We start from the raw sequence: 19,117 nt of genomic DNA on the forward strand, positions 1-19,117 counted from the left end.
TGTCTCTAGAGAGAGAGAGAAGGGTTACGTGCAGGGTCACGGTGAGCCTCTGAGGCTAGCGAAATCCGCCAGGAAATGCAGGACCGACGGAGGCAAGGACAGAGCTTTGTCACAATATATAAAATGTAAAAAATCCTTACTACTAATCATGCAAAGATATCTCGTGAGCTACAGTGGTATTTTATATGCACAACACAGTCTTTTTGGTAGGCTTTGCTAGGTTTTACACACTGTATTTTCAATAATAATTTATAATATGACTAATAAACCATGTAACTAGAAATGTTTGTCTACAGTGAGCCATTATCTATGGCTGATCTTCTGTAACATTAGATCTTGTTCCGCAGTCTCTCATGGATTTTCATGTGAGAACTGCTAGTTGTTAGTCTGTTTGCAATTACATCCAACAGACACTTGCTCCATTTTTATGCTTATATTTGTTCTGATTTAGGGCTGATGGCAAATCACAAAGAAATTATTCTGCCTGTTTGGATTTGTTTAGAAATATTGTAATTCCTTCTTGTTATACAGCTGGCACCTACCTTCCCCCAGCTCGAAACACACACACACCCCTTTTTTTTTTTTTTTTTTTTGCGGAGTAAGGATTTTGCTGAGAGTAGATTTAAAGTAAATATGTTTTGCTGTTAGGCTCACAAATACCATTCACTCACTTAAATTTATCAGTCTCTTTTCATTATTTAATAAACATTATTTCTGTTATATTTACATTTTAATTAATGCAAATTCAGTTTGTTGTAATCTCCTAGAATGTGAATTTAATACAAAAAACATAGGAACCACCATTTGCATGCTGCTTACATGACCCCAAATGTAAAATGCATCCTTGTACAAACAATTTATTCATAATGTAAAAGCATTAACTTCCACCACTATTTATTAAATATGGGTAATCTCTAGTTGTAAACATCTCTTTCCCAAGGCAGGGGTTTTCCTGTACTGTTGGGTTATGGATGAAGTATGGAGTGTCATCTCTGCGTTTTTGTATTGTTTTTTCTAATTCTTTTAAAATGTTACCACTAAGCTTTTTAATGTTAGTTTTGTAACAGTCTTATTAATTCAGGAGATTACCTGTTTGGACCTGCCTCATTTTTTGTTAATCTGTAATGAATCTTAACATGGATGACTGGTCCAATTAGTGAACCATGTTTTCATGAAGCATAAATACTCTGACAAGTGACAGCTTTTTGTACTCAAGGGAAGCTGAAGTTTTTAACAGAAAAGTCCAATGCATTTCTGAAGATGAATTGTAAGTTCCAACTTTTATTAATTCTAGCAACAAACATTTGGATTTAAATTGTGCTAGGAATTCAATGGGAAACTAGACTTGTCAGAAATCAAATATTGCATAAATATTTTCAGGCAGTGATCAAAATGTATTCAGGTGTAATTTCTGTAAAGTAATAAAATATGAAATGAGAAAGGAATGCTCTTGTGTATAAATGGTGTGTCATATGAGCTGAAATTATCAGGAAAAAATAACATTGAAATATTACTGTAAAATGTGAACTCAGAAGTAATCCAAAAGGTTGCATGTCATATTTATGGAAATATTGCAATTGTAGTGAATTCATTCTTGAGTTTCCCAAGTGTTCTGGGTAGGAAAAACCTCTTCTCCCGTTCAGGAAAGGCATTCCTGTTAGTCATAGAAGGGGTATATTTTTTTTAAAGTAGGCCATACAATTCAATACACAATTACTGTGCTAATGCTTGTAATCTGGGTAATTGTGCACATAAACCATAATGTATCCTTTTATTTGTGGAGCTGTAGTAACTGTCAATTCAAATTTGGCATTCAGTTGCCAGCCCAACTTTTTAAAAATTAGGTTGAGAGTGTAATCAACTTTTTTAATGAAAGAATACATACATTTGCAGCTGCCTGAAACTAAAATCTACTTTCCACAAGACACTTTTCCTTCTTCCTTTATAGTTACCCAAAATTACTACAGTAAAGTAAATATCAGAATCAACCTTCCTCTGAAAAATACATTGAAGATTAGAAATATTTTCAAAGGTATGTGCGTCTAACGAGCTGTTTGAAAAAAACATGCAAGTATTAAACCTGACTATAGCATTTTTTTGTTTTTGCTAATAATAGTCATATTTTTACTTATAATATTTTTGAACAAGTTAAAAGATGAGTTTATAACCAGTGCAAATAAATCCCATGCCTGGAGTTATTCCAAAATGTAGTCAGGGTATACAACACAAATGTAATTGTTTATATGATGCTGAGAAAATGCCAGCAGTATGCTTTGGGAAGAACATTAATTGGCAGAATTTATATAGCCCAAGATATGTGCTGGAACAGGGAATGACTGGTGATATAGAAAACAATTCAGGAAATAAGTTAACAAAATAACATGTTAAGATACATCATCTAAATATTTTCATGTTTAGTGATATGGTATCTGAATGTTTTCTACATCAAATGAGAAAATAACAAATTTTTAAAGAAAAATGATGTAATATTAGTGTATATACAATCCCCATTTATGATACATGGCAACAGCGGTCCACACAGAGATTGGCCAGTTACAGAGTGCTCTTTTCCGTTTTACTAGCTGTTACATTGCCTCAAGAGAGTTAAAAATACCCAAAATATTTCCTTAATATTGATTTTCCATATAAGCAATTATTGTAGTTGCCATGGGGATGTTATGAGATGGTGAATGGGATTACAAATGGGGCGGGGTAGTGGTCAGCAAGGCAACTGCTCTATTAAGATATGGTGCACTCTATGAAATAATTTGAAAACCCCTGCTCTGTGTGCACATCAGTTAATAAACTGCCTATGAAGAGTGGTGATATTTACTGAATTAATAAATACCATATGGTATTCTACAATATGAATGCAGAAACTTTACTAGAAACAATCACCATCTAACTTGTATTATCACAATGTGTCAGTCAGTAGTGTGTATGGCACTTAATGTTGCAGAAAGTTGTACTAATTTCAGAGCAATGTTAAAAAGAACCTTTGTTTTTAAATTTTCAATACCCAAGGGCCCTTTTTAATTAAATTACTTTTGTAAGCAGTAATTGATATTAAGGGAGACTAAAACATTGTTACAGTGAAATGAAAAGATGCCAAATACTCCTCTTGATGCATAGCCTACTAATCTATAGTATCCCAATAGATATAGAGCAACTATAGGAAATAAGTCAGAATACTGCAGGTTTAAGAAGATCCTCAAAAAGAACTTTTTCTAGAATATGTGTGTATGTAACTGGATTTTGTGTGTGTAAATAGGTATTTTGGCTCTTGCTAGTTTTCTTCTTCTGATTTTCCTGGAAGTAGCCCAGTCTTGTCCTCCAATCTGTAAATACTGCTCCACGGGGCTAGCAGAATGTGAGCATGTCTCGTCGCTTCAGGAAGGTAAGCCTTTATTCCTCTCCTGCGTTCCTGTTGCTACCAATTCATAGACGAGAATAGTAGTTAGTGGAATTCTGAAATTACATGTTGCTTTTGAACAGTGGTGTTTTATATTTATAAGAAATAGGTCTAGAAGTAAAAATATATTCACTTGAAAAACAATAAAAAGGAAAAAGCAATTGCCATATAAAAGACACATTATCCAGTCCAGGTTGCAATGGGACCTATGAATACAGTAATAGGCCATATGCCAAGTACAAAAGGACGGATATTTAGGAGAGCAGCACAGCAAGGTCTGTCTTTGAGTAGATCAGTTTCAGTCATTGTGGTCTGATTCTCAGCTGTAGTCCTTTGTACTTGTCCAATGTAGTCTCATCCCAGGGCTGGTACCCAACTTAAATTAGAGCAGTCTCTTGTCTTCCTGTAGTTTAATTCCTAACACCTTTTTTGTACCTCAGTCTTACCAGGTTTGCCAAACTCCACAGAGAAAATACTATTACGGCATGGAAACCTCAGTAAGATACCACCACTGTCTTTTCAGAACTTCCCCAGACTTCATTTGCTCTCCATAACTGGATTTCTGTTCTCTTCACTTGCAAACCTGACCTTTGTTGTAAAGAACATCAGCAGCCTGAGGAGTTTGGATCTCAGCAGTAACTGCCTGCGGAGCTGTGGGATTGAGCCTTTGGCTTTCTCTGGTCTTGGAATCCTTGAGGAGTTGATTCTTACAAACAATGCCTTGGATATGCTGAAAAGTTCTTGGTTCTTGGAGATGACCCTGCTCACCAAACTCCTCCTTTCTGACAACAAAATTACATATCTTCCTCCAAGAACTTTTGAGAGTTTGGCTAAGCTGAACGAACTCATTGTGTCTTCCAATTTCATTCAGTATCTTTCCATGGACACTTTTTATGGGCTAGCATCATTGACCAAACTGGACTTATCAAGCAATGAAATCCTGTTTATTAATAACGATGTTTTCCAACCTTTGCAGGCCTTGACGCATCTATGGTTGTTTAAGAATAAGATGACTGCACTGGCCAGCATGCCAGACTCTCTTACCTCCTTGTCTCTTAATGAAAATCCTTGGACCTGCAACTGTCATCTGGTGAGCTCCATGCAGTTACTGAAGGAGAAAGTTCAGACACCTAGTGGCCTGGTTTGCAATAGTCCGCCGAGCCTGAGGGGACGCCATATGTTGAGTGTCGGGCCTGAAGTCTGTGCTTTTTCAACTCTCACAGGAAATCTACCACAGGAAAGCACTTCAAAATTTAACTCGCTCTATGGCTTCACAGGTAAACTCTAGCAGTGCAACATAGTTTGGAAGCTGTTTGTTTGCATTGTTCATACTTCACATTAATCTAAAGGTGTAAATATTATACAAAAATATTCCATTTTTATTTTCTTAGCCTGCTTTGTGGGGCCTTTCTCATGAGCACCAAGTTGGCAGTCCTTGGGCAGGAGATCCCCAAGCCAGGAATGGGATGCATTGTGGAACAGCGGGGAAGGGGAGCTAAAGGCTTGGAAGGGGATGATGCAGATCCTTACTGAAAGTTCAGGGGGTGTGGATGGACTATCAGGTGGAGCTGCAGAGCAGGTGCTTTGAGTGAGCTGTGTGGTGAAAAACTTGCATGAAATCTGCCTGTATCATGCTTGGCACTTGTGGATACTATTATTATGATTAAGCACCAAGTTCACATATAAGCTTAAAAAATATAGCCATGAACGTGGTCTGACTTTCATCCTGTCTCCTGCAGGAGGACTTTTCTTCAGTTTCATCATGTGCCTGATTGTCTATTTTGTCACAAAACACTGGAAATATAGCAGAGTTGCTAATCAGGCAGAGGATGGACACATCTTACAGAAGGACTCTGTGGAAGAGTTCCCAAGGAGCATGACCAATGCCCCTTCAGTATCCTCACTTCCTCATAGCTGTGTGATAAAAGCAAATACGACAAGGGGCTTTCAGAAGGAAAGTGAAGCTGACACAACAGAAAAAACCCTGTGTGACCATTTGAACAACACGTCCAAATCCAGCAGAGAACATTCAGAAACAAGCTCCCCAGTGAAGATGCCTGGAGTGGCCCTGCTGCCGGCTCACAGTCCCACAGGTAAAAAGATCATGACGATCTGTAAAGATGGAATGGAAATTGAAAGATTAACTGAAAATCCAGACAAAACCACAAGCCCAGCACTCCAGCAAGTGGACAGCAAAAATGTGGAGAGAGCAATTGAAATCCCCAGATGTGTCAGTGCACCGGGCTTACTTCCTAATGTGGAGAAACAACCTTCTCCAAAAAGGGACCATGGTTTGCATTGCTCATCGTTGAGCCATGAAAAAACAATCCCGATGAGGGAGTGGATGGAGAATAGGGAACCTGGTAAGTTCAAATAAAGAGTAACAATGATTACTCAAAAAGAAAAGGAGGACTTGTGCCACCTTAGAGACTAACAAATTTATTTGAGCATAAGCTTTCGTGAGCTTATGCTCAAATTTGTTAGTCTCTAAGGCGCCACAAGTCCTCCTTTTCTTTTTGCGGATACAGACTAACACGGCTGCTACTCTGAAACCAGTGATTACTCAGAAATGGTAGTGGGGAGGCTGGGCGTTTGTCACTTTGGAACCGGAAGAGGATAGGTAGCAATAGCTTTCATGTGTGTATTTTGCTATAGTAGCCATTGCTCAGATGCCCATTGCTCTGCCGAGTCTCAAGGGGCCTGATGTTGAATGAGGAGGCCCATTATAATTGAGACTGCTGCAAGGAATCTGCTACAGCTGCAGAACCAGCAAGAATTCTCAGTGATGGCTACTGTACAATGGGAATACTGATTCACTGAGCATCTTCATCCACCAGGATTTGTATATTTCCCTATACAGTATTAGGGTAAAGTGCTTTCAGCTCCACTGGTGAGGCATCACTGGAAGAAAATTTTTCACTTTTAGAATTATGTCCTTATTTAAAAGAACATGACCTTTTTATAAATAAATTATTAAAATATTGCATGGCGCACACATACTTCAATCCCTATAACAAATCTAATGTGCTTTCTGCATTTAGTTCGTGGGCTCCATTTCCAGTTCAAGTAAGGGGTTGGAGGGGTGCATGTGTTCAGTCTACCTAGTTGTGAAGAAATGCCTTTTCGTCGGTATGCAGAGGTGTTTTGTGTATTTCTGTGTTACCACTCGGAGAGAAGTGAAATTTGTGCATATGATTAAAATATGTATTTTCAATGTAGATAACTGCAGTAAGTCAACTTTGTTCCCTCTGTTTTACAGCCTTGGTGAAATATTTTGAAACCCAGTGGGAAGAGCAGGCTTTGAGTCCCATTACCTGGTTTTCTGGTTCTCAGTGTTCCGGGACTTTGGTAAATGTAGTTTCTCCAGCAGGAAGTGCTACACATATACAAACAGGCAGAGACAGAATTCACATCGCCTCTAACAAGAGAAGTAAATCCTGGAGCCCCTTTCACTTCAGCATCTCCAGTCATTTAACAGAGGCTCATGGAGATGGTGCATCTAGAAGAAATGCTGAGAATGGATTTGAGGCCAACTCTGTGCATTCAAGAAGAGACACAGACTGCGAGACTTTATGTCAAGAACATTTTATAAAGAGTGAGTCCACAGATACTACTGAGGACAGATCCAAAGATCAAGGAATGAAAGAACCAGACTTGCAGAAAAACATCTATCTTAAGAACTGTTGCATTGCACAGAGTGAAAGCAACCATCAGAGAGAGACTACAAACACAGGGGACGTCAACCTCACTCCAGAACCTGAAGCACGAGCCAACTCCCCACTTTCAGATTTAGCCAGCCCTAGAGAACATGTTTGTGCCAGCAACCCAGATAATAAAAGCATTAAGCCTGCAGTGCAGGGCAAATTAGTTAGCCCCTTTCTTGGAAAAGAAGGTATCCATCCCCAGTCTTTCTATAATAATGATAGACTGGGAGAAGAGAGGCCCAGCTGTAGAATACCCAGGAGTGAGAAATCTGACAAAGAATCTTCCTTAAAGAATAATAAATTAACAAGAGAGAGATTTTGGAAATACCATACAAATTGCTGCAATGAATACCAGCCCTGCCCAACTGCTCAGAAAGTATTAAAGGAGCTGAAGACTGCACTTCTGACTTCAAGAGAGCAATTAGATCTGTCCACGCAGGCTCCTCCCTCTGACATGGATCTTCTGAAAGGTAATGATAGACTCACCATTAACCTTTTAGTTAAACTTTCCCAGAGAAGGGAAAAGCAGAGGGCAAAGAAGCAGCCATGGAAATGACTGAAGATTAGTCACTACTATAAAGTGTAGCAATGCTGCAATACCGTATATTCTATGCACTGCTGATTTGGATTAAATTTACACCCAATTTTATGAAGAGGTTTTGCCTTCCACAGCTAACGAACATCAGTCTGTGGGACTGCTCTTGTGGCAAGGGGAAACTGTGTGAGCTAATGCTAAGAAACAGTCTATGCCCTGTGCTGATGCTTGTGGCTGCTGACAAATGAAGCATATTGCATAATAAAAGCCCTGGGAAGCAATGAGACCTTGCAGGGTCTCTCTGCTTAGCATTATGCCTCAACTCACCGCTGGCAGCAGTGTGCGCTGCAGGCCAGCAAGTGCTTGGATGCTACTTGCCATGTATAATGTCAAGAGCAACAGAAATCAATTTTAAAATACAAGATTTTAAAAATTTTCATGCCATTCAATAGGTGTTTTCCCCTTTCCGTTCTCCTTAGATCTGTCCATCAGCTATACAAATGAGTTAATGTTTGTTTTAGCACCTTGAAAACATAAAGCACCACCACGAAGGGAATTTAGAAGTATTTCACCTGTAAGTGTTTTTAATAAAAGACAATATATTTTCAGTTATTCAGTATATAATTAATTTTTGGAAATAACTGCCAAATGATGGCCAGCAAACAACTTTGTGAAACTCAACTATGAAGTATACAGGTAAGGATAGCTTCAGTTGTGATCTATTGTAAGACAACAGGGGCTACTCATCGCTATATTTCAGCTACAATAATCATCAGCTAGACTCAGGCAGAAAGAGTATTTTAACACACAACTTGAAAGGGTTTTATATCTCCTTCTGAAGCATCTCACTCCATCTACCACCAGAATATTTGTGTGCAGACTACTTGTTTGTTGCTATGAATTGGGACATATATTCAGACACTTGGTAACAACCTGTAGAAACTGTGATAAGGAATTTTTAGCAGAATTTATAATGTGTCATGGTGTTTTGTATTTAACCTAAATCTTACAGAACAAGAAGTGACCACAACTTTCCTTGCCCAGTGTATAAACAGTGAGGAGCCACTAACAAACAAACGGGAAAAGGGAAACTATAGCACTTTGCCAGATGTACACGCTTCCTTTGCTCCTGATGGAATTTGCCATCAAGAGTTGCCTGGAGATGACAATAAATTTTTTTGTGGACTTCCTCAGACAATAACTCTGCAGCTGGGCCAACAAACCAATATATCTCACCAAGAAGCTGGTGCTGAATGCCAGTCTTTGAGTAAGGCAATTGTTGAACCCATCAATGAATTTCAAAGGAGCACTGAAAAATGCATTGTAAAAGATCAGAGCAGGATGGTGGATAGTTTGGAGCAACTGCAGTTAGGAAATGCCTCTGTTGGTGCCAATAATCTTATATTCAGAAGATGCGAGAATGCACATAATGAACATGTTGCCCAGGACTGGAAGTCTTTGGATACAGAAACCGATTCGGATGCACTGACACAAACATATAATACCATCAATGAGCATTTTGCAGGAGGTGAAGAAGGTTGTGTTCCTGTATCTCCAAGTGTTTTAGACAGAGAACTCTGCCGTGTTAAATCTCTACAACTCAGCGCTATGGCATCTGTCTATACTTGCCTCCCTCTCGGTGCAGATGAAAGCACCCTGATGCCTGACTCTAAAACTTCCAATCCGAATATTAGTAAAGTTTCTTTATTGGACATTCACGAAGGTATAGCAGACAGGCAGTCCAACTGTTATTTGTCAAATGAGGTTATTTCGGTGCAGAAAACGCACATTTCTCCAAGTGAAGAGAAAAGTGTAGACAGACTGACAGATGAAAGTACTGATGCTGAATTCATGCTTAATGAAAATGAGGGAGCTCAGTTTGATATTGACCAGGAGAAAACAAAGGCATTTCAATCTGACTGTACTGAGCACAATTCATATGAGTTAGTGAAAGTTATTAGCTCAAATGACACGGACGACCAAAAGAATACTAGGGAGCTGTTAGCCCCTAGTGACAATATGAGGATTGAAAATAAAACCTGGCATAATACTGACAACAGTCCTTGTAGAAGCTGCTTGGAAAATGCCTGTAGTTCTATAGCAGCCGATCGTAATGAATGTGACGATGTTGAATGCAAAAAGGAAACTGGCCATGAATATCTCTACCAACCTGCTGTATCAAAAGGGAGCAGATCCTTTACAAATCCTTCTCTTACTGTTTATGAAAGTCAAGCAGAAGAAATCAGTGTTGCAGGCTATGATGGTACTTTTTCTCACTCATGCCAGGCCTCCAGGAATACAGGAATTCAGCAATTTACTTGTAATAAAAAGGACGAGTTTCAGCTCCAGAATATACAGGTAAATCCAAAAATGGAGAATGAACCAGATATGAAATATTCTAACTCTAAATACCACATGTTAGTGGCTGGCAACACAGATGCTAAGCTTTGTGTGGCAGGAGACAACCCCTCTGCCAGTCCATATTTAGAAAGCAGACAGCCCCTGGAGATTGGACTACATTCTAAGACCATTTGTCTGCCAGAGCAGTCTCACAGGTCTCTTCTGCAACAAGGTTCTGCGCTTTCCAATCCATGGAAGAAGGAATTAGAGCAAAACTGGAATAAAAGTCCATCAGGAAAACAACTCAAGAAAACATATTGTTCTGTTTTCAGACTACCTACCGAAGGCTCATCTTTTGGGAAACTTTGCCAGAATTTAGACTGTACCATTAAGCCTCCTGATCTGAGCAAGGGAACATCCCCCACTACCCTACTGACGCCAAATCCATATTTATTGGGACAAGAAACTGAAATACATGCAAATGGAGAGTCTTGGGCATTCAACCCTCAAGTGACGGATAAAGCCACATATTTAAGTTGCCTTTATAATCCAAAGGCACCAAGGAAACAAGCAAATGAACTAAGTATACTTTCTAATCTCCGCTATTGTAAAATTTCAGCAAAAGTATCCTTTGGTGTGAAGGAGGAGGAATGGAGGTCAGTGTCTCAAAAAAAAGAAAATGACCCAGACCAATTAATGAGTGACCATCAGTATGAACCTCCTCCTAAAAAAGAAGTCACCACAGATAATGACTGATGTAAGTATACTACCTGACTTGAGGCACTCGACTTTGGTAGAGCTTTGCATGGCTAAAATGTAATCAGCTTGTAAAATGAATGGGTTTGTGTATGTAAATGAGGACAGTCAAAGATGACTCAAAAATACCACTACTGTATTGGTCTGTAGAGATACATGTAATGCTTTCCTATTACACAGTGATCTTGTACATCACCCTAGCCCTGTTTTTTCAGTCTGTTGTCTGTCTTTCAGAAATGTAGTTTCAAGATACCCGTGTATATAATTTTTGATCTTGAACTAATCAGAAGTGTTAAACATCCCATGAAAAACATTTAGTGGTATGCAAGTTTAGGCCTTACATTTGATGTACTCAGTGTAGTAATGTCTCTCAGCCAGGTGCAACCTATTCATAGATGTTTTGGAATTAACAAAGCTTACCTGCTTTAAAGAAGGAAAGGGTAATGTTTAAAGATGATGGTGTTTTTTTCTTAATTTTTAAACATTTTTGGAAGCCTGTGATTGTAAATGTTTCCACCTAGTTTTTTCCCTCTCTTCCACTGTGAGTAGACAATGTTTGAATGTTCTGGGAGATGGACTTTTCTCTTGATTTTTGAACAATGAGTGGTTTCTTTGGGTGACAAAGACTTTACCTATTGTATATAGGGGGGAAATATAGGGCAAATTGGATTGGACCATCTAATATTGATGGTGCAATGAAGCATCTCTGTATCAAATGACTGGGGTAAAATCTTTTTTCTGCAAGTAAGGATTAGATATTGCCCTTTCTATCCTTGCTTTAAGGATTTTAATATTGTTGGTATTAGATTGATTTGGGCTGACATTTGACTGGAACACAACATTCATACAAAACATCTTTAAGTTAAGGGAGGGCGTTTTGAAAAGATCTGAATTTTTAAAAAAAAAATCACAAAACATATCGCACAATTTTAGAGTGCTGCAAAATGGGTTTGGTGGCCTATCTGAGCTTTGGGATTTCCAATTGACTTTAAAATTACAGCTCACTTCCCCTTTCCAACCCCTTCAAAAACATTTACAAAAGTCTATGATGTTGCTGCATGCAGCTGTTTTATTTTAACTTTATTTTTTACATACCAGTGTGAAGCATCTTCACATATATTTGTACAAAAAAAAAATCTCCAGTTGGCTGTCTAAAGTGTATTTCAGAACATTTCACAAAAGAGGGTCCCATATGTGGAAAAACCTGGAATTGTACTTTGTAATTGCTAATAAAAATGCATGCACTTGCTGACCTGGAGGAGTGTGAATTCCCTTCTGGGAAATGAAAATGTGACAGGTTTTTCTTACATATTTTACAAATGTCAAGAGACAACACAAGTATGTCCACACAATGGAAGCAAGCCCCCCAGCCCAGGTCGATAGACTCAAGAGCTTTGAAGTTACATGGTGCAACCTGGCGGTCTCGCTTCTGCACGCTGTGTGGACCGGCAGGTCTACACTAGAGCTTACTTTAATATAACGTAAGTTGCTCAGGGGTGTGGAAAAGCCACCTCCCCGAGTGACATAAATTACAGTGACCTAAGTGCCGGTGTGTCAAAAGGGGTTTTTAATGGGAAGTACATATGTTCTGTACACATTTTTGGCTATTCAGATTTCCCTTTAAATGTTCATCTACAAATTTAGTCCATATTTGCAGTATAAAACAGTAAATGGACAGGGAACATGCAAGGAATTAATTTGTCAGTAAATCTGTATATATCTTTTCCGTCTCTTATTTTGCTTATTTCTGCATTTTCCCCAGACTCTCTGGTTTGTTTAAGCACAAACGTACTCTTCAGAAAGTATGTTTGGTGATTATTTGCTAGAGATTAGCCATACTAGTTCAATCAACTTCAGAGACTTTCCTTCTCACTCAGTAACTTTTGGACAACTGATGGGTAACCAAACGTGCATAAAACTCATATCCTGCAGTGTGTCTGGCAATATTTTATATATGTGTGGTTACCACAGTAGCGATGCTATCCCCGGAAGTGCCTGCCTTCTGGAGTTCATGGCATGTAATGTTGAAAGTTCCCGTCTATATCATCTGACTCTTTTCTATTAATTTTTCTGAAATATCAAGCAACTAGACTTGCCCTACTCAGGCAATTATTCCTGATCACTCCTGGCACATTTCTTAGACCTGAGCTATTGAGGAAAAGAAAATTAACAAGCTATCCTTCTGAAGACATTTGTATTTTCCTAAAGACTGACAATATTACAGCCTTCATTATAGGATATAAATTATGTATAAGAAAATTAACTGCTTTCTAAAACATAGGTTGGTTACTTCCTCATTAATCATGCAGGCATCTTTCCCTGTTTAGTATTTTTAAAGAGATGGGCTTTATATAACATTGTGCCTGTGGCTGCTGACAACAGAAGTCAATACTGTACTTACTGGCTGTTGGATAAGCTATTTTTTCTTTCCTGAATACTTAGTTTTATGTCTTCCAAATAAGAACAAAAATGAAAATAAACATCTGAAGCAATTCTATGTAGCCGTGCTGTTTCATGCCTCAGACACTGGTTTGTGGCCAAGACCACTGTCAGTAGGTTTGTCAGTTTTATATTTACTGTATGCCATAGACCATACTGCTGTTTCTTGCTTTCTGGACAACTGAAAAGCATTTGGAGCATTACAACTACATACGGAGGTGGGACTTTGCCCATGATCCCCTTCTAAAACAGCGATTTATAAGTGGACACATAATTTTCCCTTTGATGCCATAACGTTTTCAGGAGCATTACAAAAATAAAATATTTTGTTTTTACATTAGTCTTGTAACCAATTCTAAAGAAATAGAAAATTAAACATTTGATCTTAGAATTTCATCAGCTGTAGCTAAATATCTACAAGAGATTTTTTTTACATCTCATTAGAATGTTTACCATAAATTTACACCATAGAAATTTGTAAGATTTTAATTTGTAAAAGCGCCATTCTTTTTTAAAATACATGTATATATTAAACAAAATGAAGCATTGTCAAAGTACCACAGAACACTGTTAAGGTTTTTGGTATTATAATAAATCATGCATATTCTATATGTGTGTGTTTGGGTTTTTTCTTATGTTAAGCATTATTATTAGTATATTATATTTATAATTTTTGCCAACCTAACTTACTGTTCTGCTACTCAGCTGGGTTAGCCTTAACGCTTTGCCTTTTAGCACCCTTAAAATGTGATCTTTGATTTGGACGCGATCACTCAAACAAATACAGTACATCTTTTTTCAGTGTGCATCGTGAATTCCTGTGCAATTAATTGATCATTCATTCTGAAAATGTACAGTATAATAAACCCTTACTTTATAACAGCACACCCACAAATTTGCATGCAGCAGTAAATAACCCCTAGTACTAAGCGCCTGATTTGTGATGGCTGTTTGGCACTTCCAACTAGATTTTAACATTAAAAACATGTATGGCTGCAGGAAGTGCACTTTGTTGCACTGTCCCCACATAAACTATATATTACTTCTCTCTACTTATAGAATCACTTCCTATTTACACACCTTGTCAGCCCAGGGAGCCAGTCAAATGAAAAGGAGCATTCATCTTGCATGTCCAATAAGCAGAACATATGCAGGCAATGTGCCTAGGCTTGGAAGGATTCAATTTTTATCGGTAAATGTCAGTAAACATCAATTTCAGACAAAATATTTCCATCGGTGGTAACAGAAATTTATAGATAGGCAAAAGAAGAAAAGTGCTGCTTGAGAACTTACTATAGTTTGATTTAAGTACATTTACTTTATATATAGTGATGGGATATTAATAACTTGTATTTTAACAGCAGCAAAGATTTAACTTTTTGAATCTGAATGTCTACTGTCATTAAACAATTGTCTGCTCCCTTAGTTGCCTGCAACCGTGAACATTTAAATCATTCAAAATTTTAAACAATGCTTAAAAACAAACATGGATATTTACCATCAAAATTATTAAAAAAAAATAAAAATCAAATTCTGCCAAGCCTAAAAACACATAGCAAGGCATACCAAGTCAAGAGTATATAGAGTTGACCTGTAACAACTTTTACAAATAGATATTTCTGTGTCTATTATGGCTTTGTTTCACTATAACCTGAGTGAAAAATAGAGATTGGGAACCCTCCAGAAGTTTGTAACTTAGACTTGGTTTAACATATTCACAGTTTTAGAGGATTATCAAAACTATCTGAATCTCTTAAGTCTGCAAAATGACTTGTAAATCTCAAGAGAACAGGTGTACTTGTGAGACTTCTGTTACTTCCCCTCAGATATCCTGCAAGAACATATTTTCTCATGATACTTTGACAGTTCTCGTCCCAGTGTGAAATACATGGGAAGAAGAAAAACCTTTTTTACCCAAACATTTCAAAACTTCAAAAATGGTTATTTTTGAGTCTGGGTCTACAAATGGCTGAAGGTTGAGAGCTGCTTCCTTTTACTTGCTGTAGATCCTACAGACCTTTCCTTCTAACTGAAAATTAACTCTCTTCACCATTGTGTGGATGAACAATTGAAATCTGCTGAAAACAACCAGAGTGTACCCGTGGGCACATATCTAGATACTCCAATGAACGTAACCCCCTTCATTGCCCAACATTAGTCACATCATGTGTTTATTTGTAGGCTTGTTTTTCTCCAAAGACGTACAACATTGTACTGAGGGAACTCCAACCAGGAGATGAAGTTTGTTACTTTCTTCCCTGTGTCTGGGAAACACAAGGCTTGCAACATATTAAACGTTGCTGTGTGATCCATACACAAGTCTGTCTCATTCCAATTTTGATATGACAATTTAATTGAATTAAGAAACTGTATTAAAAGCTTTTTTGATTGGCAGCACCAACTACAAAGAACCTAGTCCAGGTTTTAGTCTTCCTACATGATGCCTATTGATCTGCCTCTTTCTTTTCTCTTATATTTTAAGCCTCAACAATCTTTGAGAAGGTGGGAAGATTTCAATTTTAGAAGGAAGGCCTTAAAAACACTTAAGTGCATGGAATAAACCGCATGACTGAGGTGTGTGGCTGGAGAGAAAGAAAGCAGTGGTGCTGCCTAGTACAAGCAACTCTAACCACAAGGACACAGAGATGGGTAAAATGTATAGAGAATGCATAACCCAGCAAACATTCCTTCCCACCAGGATGCTACAGGGAGGGGTGCCGTATGCAAACTGGAATTGAGGATGATATAAAATTGGCACTTTAAAGTTTTGCATGCCAAAATATATCTTTCCTTGATATCTGCTCATGTCTACAAGCTTTGGCGTCTTGTGGCAGTAGTCTGAAAAACTGGGCTGAAAAAGCCTTTTTCTTCATTGGCATGTTTCTAGGCCACACCAATGAGAGAAGAAAAGGAGGACTTGTGGCACCTTAGAGACTAACAAATTTATTTGAGCATAAGCTTTCGTGAGCTACAGCTCACGTCATCTGATGCAATGAGAGAGAGTGAATTTGAACTACAGTGCTTGTCCCCATGATATTAAATTTCAGGGTCAGGAAGGCATTTAAGCAGGGACCTCCAGCCAAACCTTTTCTTCCTTTCGTAATGTATTATTTAATATGTGTCAATAGCCACTTGAGAATAGCCTTTCAAGCTGAGTGTCTCTAGAATGAAAGCTTAGGTGCCATTGGAATTCCTAGATGAAATAGTTTACTGATAATAATACAAAACTATCACAGAGTCAGGAGTGGAAGGCAGAGCTGGAGGAATTGTCTCATCTGTAAGGGAGAAATAGGTTTCTATATTGGTTACCCCATGATTGCAAACGCCTGATATTAGGATTTTTCAGGAAATGAATCATAGGTTAACACTTTATTGATTATTTTGACTTTGGACACAGATATTGCTGGTTTTGCAGAATTCTCTAAGCACTAAATTGTATTTTTACTGGCTGATTAAAACTGTAATTTTAAACAACACAACTTTTATTATGTGTACTTGTGGCACTTTAGAGACTAACAAATTTATTTGAGCATAGGCTTTCGTGAGCTACAGCTCACTTCATCGAAAGCTTATGCTCAAATAAATTTGTTAGTCTCTAAGGTGCCACAAGTACTCCTTTTCTTTTTGTGAATACAGACTAACACGGCTGCTACTCTGAAACCTTTTATTATGTGTGTGTCATTGGGAACGAATGGCAGATGTTTGTGAAAATAAACAAAGCTGCTGCATCCATTCATCTTTCAATTACTGCTGTCAATGATGTCCAGTGGAACTTCATGACATTGTCATTGTGCTTTACAGGATTTTCACAAAAATCTCTTGTTTTAATATACTAATTTAAAAGTATATAAAGTCAACAACTTTGTTAGTCACTTGGCATTCAAATAAACCATTTACACATCAACAGTTTAAAGTGTGCAAAAATAGGTTAAAAATACATTGTTTTTCTGCTATAGAAAGTTCTCTACCATTTAGTCAATGCAATGTTAATAAGAGTTGGCCGGATTGTGCTATACTGATTAGTACTGTAAGGTTATACTGTACATTCACATCTTTACTGTAGGCAAAAGCTACTCGTACATATAGTTTTACCCAGTTATAAAACTCTATAAAAGAACTTTGTCTCTGAGGCTTATAACAAAGATGTTGGTACCTCAAAGGTTGAAATAGCCTGAACAAAGTCTCTTACTGTCAAAGGTTGAGCTTGCAGTTAATCAGTAAATGAGTTAAGGGGAATGACTGGAAAGACCCTTCTCAAACTTAAGGTTATTTTGCTGTTAAGAAATTGCTATTTAAACTAGGGCAGAGATTTTTAGATAAGATACTTGTCCCTTAATAAGAGCAAAGGCCACAATGAGCATAGAAACAGCATAGAAAATAAGCGACGGGTGTAGCCACAGCAAGACTAAATTCAAACTAATTGTTGCATTTTGGCTTTCATGAGATTAAGCTTCAGCTTAATTCAAAAGCTGTGGCCCAGGAGCATTTAATGCAACTTACGGGGAAACCAAAGGAAAGAGGAGGGCGGTATGTGGATGCATGTATTGAGGTGCAGGATCTTTGCATCTCCCCTGGGGGAGTCTCCCAGCATCGAGGCCAGGCCCTGGGTCAGTTAGAGCAGTTTTAGGGGGGAAATGAAGGACCCAAGAGGTGAATAGCCCTGCTTTGCTGAAGCCTTAGTAGCACAGCTGGCCTGGTCTTCCATGGCTGCTGCAAGTGGCCTGCACCATTGAAAATCAGGCCCCGTTTACCGAGGTGTCTGACTATGGACATGGGAGACTGACTCTCGGCCCCAGTCTTCGACCTCGGGGGCTAGTCGGCATAAACTCTGTTGTTTTTTTTTTTAATCTTCCTTTTTAAAATGACTAAAGGGCAAGAGCCAGGCCGGGTGTTTGCTCCAACACTTACTCCATTTCAGTGCTGGGAGAAAAACCACCAGCTACCTTCTGTGTTCCCCAGGCCAGCAGATGCTGAGCATGCTCACGGAGCAGCATGGTCTGGTCTTTGCATAACCTGTTTTCTCCCTGTTGCTGTCATCTATCCAGTTCCCCCGGTACCAGCCACAGACAAGGTGCGGGTGGTTTTATGCACCACGTCCTGTAGCCCCTGCAGTGAGAGGGGTTAGACGATGTGGAGCTTAAAACAGCTGTAGCTGTCAGGAGCCATTGTTATGGGGCCATGCCCACGGCTGGGAAAGGTTGAGCAGAAACAAGGCAGATTACAGGCGCCTCACCAGACTTCACCTGATGGAGAAATGAGGTCCCAGTGGGGGTCTGGCCAGAATTGGGGGGGGCAGGGTATCTACTACACAGGGGTGCTAAGGGGGCAATAAAAGAAGGGTGTAGGAGGGATGTTGAATTTCAGCAGCATCTTTCAGGTGGGCCTCTGTGACTACAGCAGTTGGACACTTAGTGAAGGGCAAGATTTGGTGATACAGTAAAAGGAATTAAAATGAATTTACCAACTTGTCTGTGACCAGTTACAGGTTGGAGGGTCACCAAATGTCCAGTTCTGGACTGGACCGCCCTACTGACAAGGGACCTCTTGGCTGCCGCAGAGAGCGGCTCTGTACAGCTTCCAGAAGTGGCCGGCATGTCCCTCCAGCTCCTAAGCTCAGGGGCAGCCGGGGGGGGGGAGCTGCCCCTGCCCCTAGCGTCAGCTCCACAGCTCTTGTTGCCAGGGAACCATGGCCAATGGGAGCTGCAGGGGCAGCATGCAGATGTCCCTGGCCCCCTCTGTGCCTAGGAGCCAGAAGGACATGTCGCCGCTTCTGGGAGCCTCCTGTCAAATGCATGCACCCTGGACCCCCACAATCCCCTGCCTCAGCCTTGAGCCCCCTCCTGCACCCAAAATCCCTCCCAGTGCTCATACCCCAGCCCCCTCCTGCACCCAAACTCCCTCCTGGAGCCCAAACCCACTGCTGTACCCTAA

The 19,117-nt window shown here is 39.2% G+C and overlaps 1 protein-coding gene across 2 annotated transcripts; it reads left to right on the top strand.

Annotated features, from left to right (window-relative positions):
* Positions 1 to 19: 19 nt before the first annotated feature.
* LOC119844355 lies at positions 20 to 11,941 on the top strand. 2 transcript variants are annotated; one of them, XM_038375049.2, is made up of 6 exons: positions 20 to 1,267; positions 3,272 to 3,397; positions 3,853 to 4,689; positions 5,152 to 5,775; positions 6,672 to 7,586; positions 8,664 to 11,941. In XM_038375049.2, the coding sequence occupies exons 1-6, from the start codon at positions 1,261 to 1,263 to the stop codon at positions 10,745 to 10,747; spliced, it is 4,593 nt and encodes a 1,530-aa protein (XP_038230977.2). In that variant the 5' UTR covers positions 20 to 1,260; the 3' UTR covers positions 10,748 to 11,941. The 2 variants fall into 2 exon arrangements, with proteins under 2 accessions (XP_038230977.2, XP_043354965.1); XM_043499030.1 differs by having other exon boundaries at positions 5,152 to 5,505.
* The last annotated feature ends 7,176 nt before the right edge of the window (positions 11,942 to 19,117 follow it).

This window comes from Dermochelys coriacea, chromosome 16 (assembly GCF_009764565.3).
Source record: "Dermochelys coriacea isolate rDerCor1 chromosome 16, rDerCor1.pri.v4, whole genome shotgun sequence".
In the NCBI taxonomy this organism is placed as follows: Eukaryota; Metazoa; Chordata; order Testudines; family Dermochelyidae; genus Dermochelys; species Dermochelys coriacea.